The sequence below is a fragment of the Parasteatoda tepidariorum genome, chromosome 9 (assembly GCF_982258835.1).
Source record: "Parasteatoda tepidariorum strain Cologne lab strain chromosome 9, Ptep-v5.0, whole genome shotgun sequence".
NCBI lineage: Eukaryota > Metazoa > Arthropoda > Arachnida > Araneae > Theridiidae > Parasteatoda > Parasteatoda tepidariorum.
In genome coordinates this window covers 101,549,969-101,565,010 of record NC_141763.1, presented here as the reverse complement: position 1 = coordinate 101,565,010, position 15,042 = coordinate 101,549,969, and the positions used below count along the sequence as shown (strand labels likewise).

At 29.9% G+C, this 15,042-nt stretch overlaps 1 protein-coding gene across 1 annotated transcript; it reads right to left on the bottom strand.

The window, feature by feature from the left end:
- Positions 1-1,100: 1,100 nt before the first annotated feature.
- On the bottom strand, positions 1,101-11,159 carry Plap (phospholipase A2 activator protein). The gene has a single exon (XM_016071743.4). The coding sequence runs from the start codon at positions 10,768-10,770 to the stop codon at positions 8,758-8,760; it is 2,013 nt and encodes a 670-aa protein (XP_015927229.2). The 5' UTR covers positions 10,771-11,159; the 3' UTR covers positions 1,101-8,757.
- Between the last annotated feature and the right edge of the window lie 3,883 nt (positions 11,160-15,042).

The following is a 15,042-nucleotide window of genomic DNA, read 5'->3' as shown; positions in this document are numbered from 1 at the left end:
AAATAATCTCGGACGATTGTTGTTCTTAATTTACGTCGCACTAGAGCTGCACAATGGGCTATTGGCGACGGTCTGGGAAACATCCAGGAGGATGATCCAAAGACATGCCATCACAATTTTGATCCTCTGCGGAGGGGATGGCACCCCCGTTTCGGTAGCCCGACGACCTGCGCGAAGTCGAGCACTTTACGGTAGCACAGTTTAACGAGGACCAATGCCGCACACCCTCGGTCCCTACGCAGGCTGATCCAAGTGGTCACCCACCCGCACACTGACCGCAGCCAGTGATGCTTGATTTCGGTGATCTGCTGAGAACCGTGTCTTAACGATCAGTCCACTGCGGGACTAATCTCGGACGAAGAACTACTATAATTCGTTTACCAGGAGTTGGCACTTGGCTCCGCTTTCATCACGTGGAATCCGAAGATACTATTTCGCTATTTTTGGGAGAAGGATGAGAACAAACCTGAACAACGTTGCTATTTGGCGATCGTATGTCAAAAATATTTATTTTGCAATTTTTATGTGCATTTCTTAACATTAAATATTTTATAAATTTAATGATGTTCGATACAAATTGATTTGATTTCTATGCTGGTTCGTTTGATAACAATGAATAAAATAGCGATGGGACTGTATTTAAGATTTTATTATCATTGGTGCTACGAGCACGCTGATGCTATAAGATCAACAACCAAATTTCAACTGTTTGGGGTTACAAAAAACGGTGGTGAGGATGACAAGTTGGAGCTATATTTCTGAGATATTGAATAAATGACATTTCTTTCTTTTGAGTGAATAGTATGTCTTTTCTGAGACATTTTGTTGCAATATATTTAATTAGCTAGAGTAACGAAAGATATAATAGCAGATGATAAAGCGAAGTAAGTGACTGAAAAAGAATTCACTGTTTACGTTTGGCGAGCAGTAAGGGTTGTCTCAATTTCAAGCGCGGGGACGTTTCTTCCTATACTCCCCGTCCTTAAATGAACTCTTCGTCCGAGAAGGTGGACCCAAGTGCCACCTCCTGATGAACGAACTATATTTAGCAATAGTAATTCAACATATGCAGGAAAAATTAAAATACATTCTCCCTGTAATGACATACTATTAAAATTTTTATTGAAATTTTTCCAACATCCAAAAACATTTTAGAAATGATCAAGTGTTATAGAAATAACATTCCAATTTAATTCAACATTTACAATTCAAAATAATTCATGAAACATTAAAAATAAATATTTATAACATGAACTAAAAATTTTTAGTTCATATTAGAATAGTAGTTTTATTTTCAAAAATATAAAGTTACATAATAAAAATTGCCAAATCCTTCACTTAGGAATTTTGAGAAAAATTATGAAATTTTTTTTTACTCGAATAAATGAAAATAAAATATATATACAATTGAGATCATGTATAAATATTATTTTTTGAAACAAGGATATGGAAATTTAATTGAAAGTAGCAAATAAATATAAAATAGGTAAATTTCGGAACACAACACTATGTTTTTGAGAATTAAAATTTTTATGAATGTTTTAAAAACAAAATGAATACAGCCATATAGAGAGCTTTTATAAGTAGATGTTACCATATCTTCTTTTTTTTTTTTTTTAGAAAAGTACTTATATTGGGTGATTCTCCAAAAAGTCTTAACAATATCATAGCCAAACATAACATCACAAGATTGACTTGATATAAAAAATTATTATTTTTAAAACATTTCCAATGCATATAAAAAAGGTAATTCGTTTACGATTTCCTAAAATTTTTAAATTACCTAAAAGTCACACTCTTGGGCTTAATCTAAACTTTTCCTAAAACACATTTAAAATTTTTACAACAATTCGAAAATTAAAGGTGCATTTGTAAAATAGTAATTTTTTGATTCAATTTAGTTATTTTTCTGACTCAGGAAATGTTTCTATTATTTTAGGGGGGGAAAAAAATTGAGAATTTATTCCCACCACTCTGTTGGGGTATCAGTTTTTGCTGTCATTCTCCTGTACGTATTTGAAAACATTTTTTAAAATCTTATGTATATTATAATGAGTAATAATGCGATCATTCCAATAGAACTTTCTGAAGCTGCCTTGCAAAAATGTCACTCTCCTGGCACTTTCTGAGCTAGAAGATTGACGCAACTGTCAGCATCGTTAAAATGAGTTCCTTTTATTTTTCTCTTGTTAAATGCTTTTTAAAGAGTAAGCATAATCATTTTTTAGAGCACTTTTAGTTTTTAAGAATTTGCTATTTGAAAATGGTAAGTTTTTGGAGAATCACCCAGTTATGACTAAACCTAAAGTGATAAAATTTGATACATAGATGCTTTTCTTGTTTTGTGAAAAGTTAGGAATTTCCATTTTCAAATGGTACAGAACTGTTCTTAATAAGAACATTAGCTATAGTTATAATCTTAATTATTCACCAGATATAACATTTTCCGTTACATACATTTCTCCCTGTAACTGTTACAGAATCATACACTTAGTATTTCTAATTATCTGTTACAAAATACTAAACAATTTCCTAGCTTGCTTTGATTTTGCTTGACATTCAACAAATAATCGATGGTTAGAAAAAGCAATTTACAAAAAAAAAAAGAAACAGACTGAAAAGTAAGGTTTACAGTCTTGTTCTAAGGAAACTCTATATTTTTTGGTCATGAAGATTTAAAATTAAGTTTGTGATGAAAAAACTGGAAAATAATGCTTTCTGAAGCATACCAGACTATTCTAACAAAAACAATTGCACAAGCACTAGTTGATTTTGTCGTCAGACTGTGCCACTTTGCTTGCAATTTGTGGCAATTTTGAAAGAAAAATTGTTCGATAGAATCACCATCTGTTGACGAACTTTCTTACTAATTTTGAAACTTGAGAAGAAAAAAAACTAATTTCCTAAACAGAAAGCAGCATACCATACACTCCTATTTTTTTTTTTTAAATTTTCTTTAATAGATTTGTTAAAACTTCAATCATTTTTGTACAAGCTGTCTTTTAGTAATGTTTAAACAGTTGTGTTTCAGCTTCTATTCTGTACGAAAGTGTAAGTAATTCAACCAATGAAATGTCAATAAAGGGTTAAGAGATACCTAACACAAGAAACCATTCAGCAAAAAATTTTGATGTGTGAAAAGTCAAAGTCTGCATCATGTAACAGTTCCCTTTTGCTTTGTAACAGCTGTAACATATGACTGTTATAACCTATCCCCATTATTCATAGATAAACTTAAAGTTATTCACAGGTGGGACAGAAAATCAACTACAAGATATATTTGCAAGGATGCTGGATAACAGAGGCAAGAATTAAGTAGTGATATATAATGTACAGTACTCCTATATTTTGCATTCCAGCATCCATGTATATGCCACATGAAATTTTTTTCACAAATACATTAATGCAATTTATTTGAACAATCATAGAGATGTCCAATCCAACGTCACTTGACAATATCTCACATTGACTTAACTACACTTGTACATTATTTGATTGCCAATAGCAACAATACAGAGAGTTAAAATTGCATTGTTGCCATTAGCAACCAGAAGACATAAATAGTTGAAGAATCGCTGAGGGACGTTCAGTCTCATAAGTTGGATATCTCTATAGTGCAGATCACATGGTTAAATAAATACTACAAATGATAATCTGACGGTAAAATAATTATTACACAAAATTTATTATTACTCATGCCTACAGTGCAAATATTTAATGACCAGCATTAGAAATTATAAAAAAATCAGTATGCATGATTATGTGTTGGTTCATTAGAAATTTAACTGTATATTTGCACATCACTTAAAACCATTTTCCTGCTTCATAATAACATCACATTTATTAGTTTATTTTGAATCAAAATTGCAGCTATTACCCACATTAAATTCAGAAAAATAAATATTAATTGCAATAACCATGAATTAATATCAAAATACAAAGAACCTAACATAGTAAAAATGATCAAATGCTCTCAAATAAGGTGGTTTGGGACATGTATTTCGATATAGCGATAAAAATTCTGTGCAAAAATAACTTTCCAAACACTAGAAGTGAAAAAGACCTAGAACAAGATGATTAGATAGAGTAGAGAAGTGGTTAAAGGACTTGGAAGTTAATAGATGGAAAAATATTGCATCGAACAGATCTAGATTGGGTAAACTGACTGAGACGGCCTTGGCCGGTAATTGGCTTTAGCGTCTAAGAAGAACATTAATTGAATATATTTTTTAGAAGAAAATTAATTGCATTATATTTTTTAGATGAAGATTAATTGCAATATATTTTGCTGCCTGCATCAAACTCTAGTTTGCAATTTGTCAGCAACTGATTCCGAAATATAAGAGTTCACTTATGTGGGGCATTTTTTTTTCTTTCTTCAATGTATAATAATATTTTTATTTTTTTTGAACATGGTGCCTTCTTTTCTTAAAATCACATTTTGTATATTAAAGTTAAATAAATAATTCTATAATAAACCTCAAATATGAAAAAAAAACTAAGACATGTCGCAGAAGTGCTACACTGAATTATTCCATTACACCCTGACATTTATCATACCATTCCAACTTAATGAATTTGCTGTTGTTCTATTACTGAACAACATGTGTACAATTACACTATTGAATATATCTACTGTGAATGTGTTGGTGGTCCCACGGACCAGTGATTATTATTCCATAGTGGTTCAAGGGAGTTAATATTTAATTACATTGAAATTTTTATATTTCGAAAGAAATATACAACATATAGGACAAAAAATTTATACTCTCCATTGGTGACTGAATATTTAAAGTCGGCAAAGTAAGTTTCATCTTTGAAAAATGTTGCCTAAAATCAAAATATTTATCCTTTCCAAATGTATCCCAATAGTGTTTATGTGAAAAATATCTGGATGCAACTTCTATAAGCCTTTGATGACTCAAAATTTGCTTCAACAATTTACTCAGAATTTCCGCATATGGACCCTACTCTAATATATTTCACCTGAAACATGAACCCCTAACAAATGATATTGTAGTGCCCAAAAGTACTGGTATACAAACAGGAAGGGATAGAAGTATAGGTCTATTTCTGATATTTCACTTATTTGAATGATTTATAATAATATTTGGATTATATTGGAGTCAGTGAAACCTTTTTTAAATACATATTATTTTGCAAATAATATGCAAACAAAATTCTAATTTTTTTTTTTTTTTTTTGGTCATCAAAACCTCTTTGACACTACATAACCAGGAATATCAGGACAAAAAAGCTAAACTCCAGGAGAAAAAATTTAAGAGGAAAACTACAAAACCCTACATTTGTTAACTTTTGAAATGTACTTATATTTTTCATAAAAATAGTGGAGAGCAAAATTTTAGTCTAGCTAGTACCTTTAGAACTGAAATTTCACATCCCATAAATAAGATTTAAAATTTTTTTTTCAAACTCTGTATGAGTTACCTGAATTGGTAAATTTATTTAATCTTGTGATTTGTTAATAATCATTATCAATCAGCTAATGATGTCATTGTGCCCCATTTTAATCACATTAAGCAGTGGCTGCTGAACTTCATTCATGAAATGATGCTAAAACTTACAACAATATGTTAGTATATTCAGAGTCAACTTTGAATTGAATGCATAATTATTACTAAAGAAACATAAATTGAAACAGTAGTGAGGTATAATTAAAAAAATTTTTTTGAAGGCCTTTCAGTAAAAAATGTATCACATCCATTCGTAAAATGGTACAGAGCTGTTCTCAATGGGAACATTAATCATCACAAGTATATTTAATTATTCAAACTCTTGAGACAAATTTATTCATAGCTAGGAAATAGTAGTAATATAATGCATGGTAATCTATGTATTATAAACAGAATACAACTTACAAAAGTGCTTTTTCTGAAGTCATTTATAAGTAATTGTTTTACACATTTCAGGGCAAAAATCTGAAATGAATAACAAAAATCATAAATGAAGAGCTGACAAGATAAACATCTTTAGAGACAGTTTTGAAAAAATTGAAGAAATTTCTCACACAAAGATCTTATTAGTCTTATAATTTGACTTAACAATGTCACGTCACATATTTTGGTACATTTGAAAATAAATAAATGAATGATTTCACCAAGTGTTGAAGTGTATGTTAAAAATAAACTCTAAATAAATTGCAAATATATATACATATCTGAGGCGCAAGTAAAAATAAATCAATAAATTAAATGTTATTAGAAATATAATAGATACAATATTTTTCTTAAATTCATATACTAACTTTTGAAATAAAAAATAATTAATGAATATTGTATTATATTATACAGTAAAATTGTATTATACATCACTTTTAAATACTTATAACCATAAATACAACACATCATGATTCTTATATAAAATTATCAAGAAAATTAAATTTTTATATTATTTTAAATAGGTTAAAATGTAAAACTAAAATTGGGATCTACACAGAATAAGACGTTAAATTAAGAAGAAAGAAAAAAAATAAAATAAAAAAGAGGGAGCTGAAAAGTGAATCAAGTTAAAATTATTTTGTTAAACAGCAAATTTATTAATATTTTTGTATAAATGCTGCTCCATGGGGCAAAAATATCAAATCTAATATATCAAATAATTTGCAGCAAGCATTATAAAATTTTAACAAAAAGATTGATTTATAACCATTACTAATAGATGAGCAGGTTTAAAAAATGCTCAATTTATCTTGGAATAATGGAATGTTAGTAAGTCTGAATTTTATAATTACCTTATAAAGGTGTATAAATAACAAAAAAGTTCACATAAACCTTAACTTAATTGACAGACTACAAAAAACAAAAATTAATTATTGAATGATTCCCAATTAGCCAGGAAGAAAAATCGAAGTTACCATCACCTATCTTCAATCAACCAATGGATTTAAAGTAGATTTAAAAAAAAAAAAAGTGGGCTTTAATCAGAAAATCTACGAAGCATAACAAAAATTTGAAAAAAGGTGGAAAAAAAGATAAAATGATAAATAAAAAGGTGAAAAAAAAAAAAGAAGTAAAATGATAAAAAAAATAACAGAAAATGATGGATACGAGAAAGGAACTCATGTCTGAAACCTTAAAATATTTTGATGGACTTTATATTGGAGTTGGAATAATAAAAATGGACTTAATATTAAAAACAAAATAATTCATAAGTTTATAACACTTGAAATTGACTAATTCACATAGAAAAGTGTATTGTAGGTTTAAGTGTAAAGAAAACAGCTTACCTCGTGTGACAATATATGAGAATTCTTCCTGTTTCATACATTTAAGGAACTTATATATAGGTTCATCACACAGAAAAATATTAAATAAAAATCAAAAAAATGCATAAAGATCTTTCATGTACAAGAAATAAAAGAAAGAGAGAATTAAATTAATAACTTTTATTGAAAAGTGTACAAGAAAGAATTAAAGCGATAAAAAAAAATTAACATACTATATTGGATATAGACGTGTGCACCATTCTGAAAGCTTTTGTTTCACAAACAATTACTTATTATGGATATATTTTCATTTATTAGAAGGTTACTTAATTATCATCATGGGTCTTTATTATACAGGGGTCTGTCTGGGTTTTTCTGAGAGGTAACCATTTTGTGAAAATTTAGACATAATTTGTGAAAAATTAAATTAAGAAATCAGCACAAAAATATGAATTTATAGTTTCTTACATGGAAAAAAAAATTTTTTTAAAGAAAAAGTTTTTTGTGATTTCCTAAAGTTGAATTTTTAAAGGTACGGCTAAACGGTAGTAAATTAGGTGTGGACAGACCCCTGTTATAGGACATCAGGGACTGGGTATTATTCAAACGTACGACACGATGGGAACTGTAGGTGTAGGTTTTTCGGAGGACAGGGAGCAGATATTTTTTAAAAATAGATTAAGTTAGAGGACATAACATGTATCATTTTATTAGTTTTACAAGGTTTGAAATAAAGGAAACTTAATAACTGGTCCAAAGGACAGGTAATTCAAAGGTATGATACAACTGCACACATTTTTGCTAGTCTACTTAGGTGTCTCTATTATTTTTTTTTTTTTTTAAAAAGTTAATAAATTAAACTTGTATGAAAATTTACAATACAGAGAATGTGTAATGTTACAGTTAAGATAAAATATGCTATCATGTGACAAGAACGAGAAACCGAAAATCAAAACACACCATTCCCTTATATCTATTGGTGGCCTGGGGAGCTACTTATAATTATTTTATCAACATACATATCAAATATATATATAAATAAAAAAAAGTTTTAAAAAATTAAAAGAGTAAAGGGAGGTAGGTAGCTCATCACAATGAAAGCTAAGCATTTTAAAAGAAATTTGGATGTCATTCAGTTGTCTTAAGAAATAGTATTTGTAGCAGAAATATCAGTACAAAAATGTGATAAAAATTAGAAAAAAAATAAATTACAAGACTTAAAAAAAATAGTATGCAATATATATGAATAAAAATTGAAATCCAAATAATTTCTCAATAAACTGTTCCTAAGCCAAAGTTACCATCAGTTCCTTATCGAAAAAAATATTCACAATTTATTTTATAACATACCTTCAGTTCATTTATTCTTACCTACATAAAAAAAAAATTGCATACAATATTTTGTGAGACAAGAATAAATGCAAAAATTACTTTGTTCAATGGTGAAAGAAGTTTTTATAATTAAACCCATAACTATATTTATAAACTTTACAACATAAGCATTATTCGAAATTTTTATCACATTAATCAGTTTAAGATTTTAAAACGTCTATTAAAAGTTTTGCAGCATTCGTCACATTTGCCGGTAGATCGACATCTTCTTTACATTTCAACAGAAACTGCTGAACATTTAAAGTCTTAAAAGAAGATAAGGCAATCTTATTGGATACAGACAGAGTTCCGATACCGACTAAGGCTCGATACAAAGCTTCCGAGTCGACTAATATGTACAAAACTTCACTGACATCTCTACAATAATGTTCCACATTAAGAGGCTTTCCATTATATCCTGCAATTGCATAGTTCATTAACAACGATGCACAAGCTTTCTGAATATTCTTGTCATTAGACAGTAGCACTTCTTTAACAGTTGTGCAGATTTTATCTTGAAAATTCATCACAACTTCTTCTCCTTCTTCAGAATCAAACAAATTGCAGAATATTTTGATAACCAGCAGTTTATTAACAGATTTATTTGTGCTTCGTATTATTTGCAGTAGATGATTGATGAACGTCTGACCACTGACGACCTTCAAACGAATGACCTTGCACCTGACGGCAAGACGAAGCAAATCCAAAGCTGGAAAAAGATATTCATCACTCCAAGTCAAGATGACATCTAAAGACTGCAATTGTTCTTTGGAAACATCATCAGGCAATTTGGTCAATAAGGCAAGATTTTCAATGTCTGACGACTGAACAAACTGTTCCTTAGGAACAACAGAACTGAATTCAAGTAACTTCGCTTTTAACCCATTTGCATTTATATTTGTATACAGAAAATACTCCTTTACTGGGAAGTAATCATTTTGAACAGTATTTAGTTCTGAAGCGGTCAGTTTGAATATGTAATCGGCTATTTCACTGGTATGACTTATAGCCAAGGAATGCTCAGCCACAAATTTCTGCGCTACATCCCAAGGGTCTTCTCCTTTGCGGTAAATAACTTTGAAAAACTGACCTTTAACCTCAATTAAAAATTCTATATTGTCATTGTTGCAATCCCCGCCATTATCCAACGGAGGATCTTTATTGAACAATTCGGCCGGAATCTCGTCACCCGGCTTGCCGTCGACGGTCGGAAGAGGCGAATCGGATCGTTTTTCTTCGACGTAGGTAAACTCTGTATAATCTAGAGGTGTTTTACCTATAATATAAACACTTCCATCACTGCAACCGACGGCTAAATCTCCATTCGTTAAGCACGTCACGGACCACAAAGTTTTTGATGTAATTGCAATAGCTTGGACACAGTGTCCCTTTTCCCATATTTTTAAAATCTGATCTTCACCACATGTTGCAAAATCAACTCCATTATTGAAAATAGTAATACTGTAGATATAGTTAGAAGAGCCATTATAAATATTTAAGCACTCTCCATTTAAATTCCACATCCGTATGGAGCCGTCATTGCTACAGGAAAGAAAATTCATGTTTGACATGATAGCAAGTCCACGAACACAATCTTCATGGCCATAGAGAACTTTCTGACAAGTACCTGAATGCCATATACGAATGGTACGATCAGCTGATCCCGTCAATACAATATTTTGACAAGGCAAAACTTCGGTAGCCCAAACTGCTTGGTCATGACCTTCTAATATATTAGTACACTGTTGACCAGTCCACAAGCGAGCTGTTTTGTCCCACGAACCACTGACAAAAAATCCAAAATTCCCCGCTGACAATGAACAAACTGTACTTGAATGCCCAAACAATCGTAATACAGGCTCACTGGAATTAAAAGTAAATCCATATATTTTCGAATCATTACTTCCAGCTAATATCAAACCATCAGGATAATCAGAACTAGAAGGAAGTATACATAAACTAGCAATAAAGTTTGTAGCTCCAACTAAGGTGCACTCTTTCTTGAAAGAATTCTCCCCATCTGAAGTCCAAACTTTAACTAATGAATCACGGGAACCGGTAATAATACCACTATCGGAAAAAGCTGCGGCTTTAACTACTCGTACGTCACAGTCATGCGCTTTATAAGCATATTTAATAGAATATTTATATTGCTGCATCTCTGAAGTATCCATACCTAAGAAAATATTACAACACAATTAGAAGAAAGAGGATATTAAATAAACAACAACAATAAGTACGAATCACAAACTTGACGAAAGATATGATTGACTGATATTCATTCTTCATTCCAAAAATGATTATTCATGAAACTGAACGAAGAGCTTTAACCTAACTCTCTTCAATTAAAAAATTGGCTGAATAGTAAGGTTGGATTAAATCATATTTGAGGTACTTCAATTCTCTTTTTCTTTTTTAAAGAAATTTTTTGCAATTTTCAAAATTTTTTTCCCCTGAGTGGAACACTCAGTCGAATTCAATGACCTATGAAACTAACAGGACAAGGGACCGCTCTCATTGAATAAAATAACGTAGATGCGAGTTCAAAGAAATAAATGTGAAAATGTGAACTAGATAAGGTTCACACGCACCGGTTACACTGGTCTGCCGCACTGACCGTTCCAATATTAAAACTGGTTACACCAGTGCACTGCACTGATCGTTCCAATATTCAAATCAGTGTCACCAGTTACGCACGAAGTGCTCCAGGTTTCTGGTTAGGTTTAGTCAGTTCGTATGACGTCATTACCCTAATTTGTTTACAAACTTCATTATACTGCTGTTGAGGTCGTCATAATTTTGCTGTATTTTTGAATGGATTTTATTATAAATTTGTTATAAAAACTTGTTTTATCATTAAAAATAAATGTTCTTGTAGTAAGTTGAAGTATAATAATTATTATTGGAAATGTATTCTGTAGATGAATCGTCTTGATGCTGTTTATAGCAATGGATATCATTCATAAACGTTTTATTTCTGATATTAGCATGTTTTTGTTTTCAAGACTAAGAATTCATCTGAATTTTGATACGTGTGGTGATTAAATTTACTTGATAGATTCACATCAAAAGAATTTAGACTTGTGATTTTCTATAAACATATCGTTTTGTAAATCAAACAACTATCCAAAGCATCGTTAAATTTGTAATAGTGATAGAACTTTAAAATCAGTAGAAGATTTATTGCTTCATATGCATTCATAAACATTTTCGTCCAACGTATATTGTTTTTAAAATAAACAAATCCAATCAATATTTGATTGTTAAATACATTTCTTTTGCGTTATAAATTTTTCTTATATCCTTTTTATATTCCATAACAGACCTGGAACGATGAATATTATCCTAGCTTAATAACAAATTATGCTTTTAGTTTTTACTGTATTATACATCATATGAGTTTCATTATAGGGGCTGACCTAAGTTGTTAAACTAGGCCTTCAATGTATTATGCTTATAATTTGTATTGTATGTATTTCTTTTTATAATATTAAATCATTTCTGATAAGCACAACGTAGTATACTACGTTGTGCTTATCAGAAATGATTTAGGATAGATTTCCATATCAGGATAGATTTCCATATCATCACTATAGTGATGATATGGAAATCTATCCTGATCTGTACCTCCTTCAGCACACGTGCAAATCAATGTCTTACATTAATAACAGATGATATAGTTTGTGTAAAAGGATCTTAAATAGAGCCCAACGACAAAGGTCGTTCAGTGGCCTGTGTTATTAGAACTAGGCTTTTAATGCCAAAGGTTTTTAACATTTATATTTCTTTCATAATTTTTAACTAAAATAAATTCTGAAAATCACAATATAATTAACATTCTAGCATTATATTATGACATGATAATTTTGAACAATATGAAGATTTTATATGTTATTGGTAAATTTTTAATTTAAGCTTTGATTCTGTTTAAAATTTAAAAAAAAATCAACTTCTATGGATAGGTGGACTAATGTAAACAATAACAAGTGTCCTTAAACCGGAAGAAATTTAGAAAATTTCCGGTGTATCCCTCCGCATATGTTATGACTACGAGGCGATGTGTGAACAAGCCAATTATTCTATGCAGTTTTGTTATTGTAATTTGGTCTCAAATCTAAACATAATTGTACCATTCATAAGAGCTTTCAGAAATGTATTGATTCTCAGAGGTCGTAAGGCCAAAAAAAATTTTGGAAAGTTAATATCTCATTGTGAATAATTCTTAAGGTTTGCCATGTTTTGTATTTTATCCCTTATTTGGCTACATTTGAATAAAATGTCCCCAAAAATATCTTTTTAAGTTAGCCTAATTAGAAAATATTCTAATGATTATAATATTAATATGATAATGCTGAAGTTTAAAGGCTGAAAGAAAGAACTCGGTACATGTGAAATACTGCAAAAGATATGATGCAATAATATGATGGCGCGTTTTCTCAATCTGCGGCGTAAAAATATATCGGAAGCAGTAACCCGGAAGTCTGGAAAGAGCAATTTTACCACTAGCGCCGCCTCCCTTAGCTTTACACGATCACCCATCCATTTACATTTCTTATTAGTTCATTACTTTTTGTTTCAAGATTTCTATTTCTTAATGATAATTATTTTTTAATTCAAGGTATTTATTACGTGATTCTTGATCTATATGTAATATAAATATTTATTTTTTATAACACTAACTTGAAAATTTCTGAAACACTTAGTAATAACTGTAGTTTTATTTACGTTTTTTTTTTTTTTTTAATTATACTACTAAATCTAACTTTTGGCAAAATTTTTTAAAAAAAGACTGAAAAAAGTGAATTATTGACTAGCCTGTGTCATCTTAAACTTTCGGATTAATATTTGAACTTATTTTAAAAGTTTGATTTAAAACATTTCTGACAAATACAACTTAATAGTTATGACAGGGAGATTTAACTTTATGTGAAACATCTTTGTATACACCATTATTTCACACTAATTGCAAATAATAGTTAAGTTTATCTGAAACGCATTTTAAACTTAATGGCAAAGGTTGCTGTCACTATGTGTAATTATATTACTACAAACTTAAATATTTCTGTCCAACATAGAAATTTTTTTATTACAATAATATCTGTAGATTACAATATTAGTGAATTTCTTATTTTTGTATGTAAACAAATAAAAATGCTTTAATCTTTATCATTAGTTCATCTCTTGTTTTGTTGCAGCATTTTTGTTTCTTAATTTTTAAAAAAAATTTAAGTTTTATATATATATTTTACAATAAAATGATATTGTTGTGTAAAACATTTTTTTTTACTTAAATACAATAATTGTATAGTTGTGATGGAATACTAAAGCTCCCACTTGTAGCAAAATTATAATAATATATTTCTCTCTTTTTAACACAAACTCATTTCAGGTAAGTATGTTATCTATTTATAAATATTTCTCCTATGTGGCACCATGAACTAGTGTATTTCTATATATATTAGCAACACTGTTTAGTGTTTCAAAGTAAATTTTAAACAGCATAAGTGCTTCACAGTAGAATTCAAGAAAAGTGGCTTGACAACTATTTTCTTTCTATTGCTAATACTATTAATGCTTAATGCTAAAATAGAATTTCAAATAACTGGTAAAATAAAAAAAAAAATTTGAAAAAAAAAAAAAAAGAATTCAACAAGTAGCTTTTCATACAGAAATGTTAACTATATAAAAACCTGTAGCGCCTACATCGCCAAGATACCACAGCACCACCACATACCAGGCAGTGGATGCTCAGACATTGAACCGAATGTCCTTTTTTTTCTCCTTCTCGTAATTAATCAAATTTTTTTGTCCATGTGCTATTTGTAAATTAATAAAAATATTTGGCACTAAGCTTTACAGTTGTTATGCATTAAGTATTTATTTAGAGTCATCTTGTAATTTTATAGAAATAAACACCATAAATAAAATATGGTTTTATAATATGTAATTAAGTTTGGTAAAGTTTGATAATTTTATCATAATACCTTAGAGCAGAGATCGCCAAAGTGGTCTATATAGACCCCCAAGGGTCTATTTAACAAAAGCAGGGGCCGAATGGGGGTCGATCCGAATCGGAAGGGTCAATTGTGGGTCGAAAAAAGAAACAGTTCTCAATACGCAAATCACACATACCTAATTAAGTATGTAAAATTTGTGATTTTTTTTTATAATTGACTCAATATCAGTTTCTTTATAAAACATAAATTAATAAACGTATATCTATTGGGGTGAAACAAGTATGTACGTACCACCGCACAGTGGCACGAACTCAGCGCAGTTTATAAGTCATATGCATATGTGCGCTTGTCCAAATGTCACGTGTGACGAGCATTGACGTTACAAATGCAAATATCATACGCAGTTTCAACTATCTTTGCAAACTGTGTTGAATATTTGCAGTGTCATTATTAAAACTTTTATAGTTTTGGATAATTAGTTATTGTTTC

Excerpts from the sequence above, each read along its gene's own strand:
- Plap (XM_016071743.4), bottom strand. The coding sequence starts at position 10,770 with ATGGATACTTCAGAGATGCAGCAATATAAATATTCTATTAAATATGCT.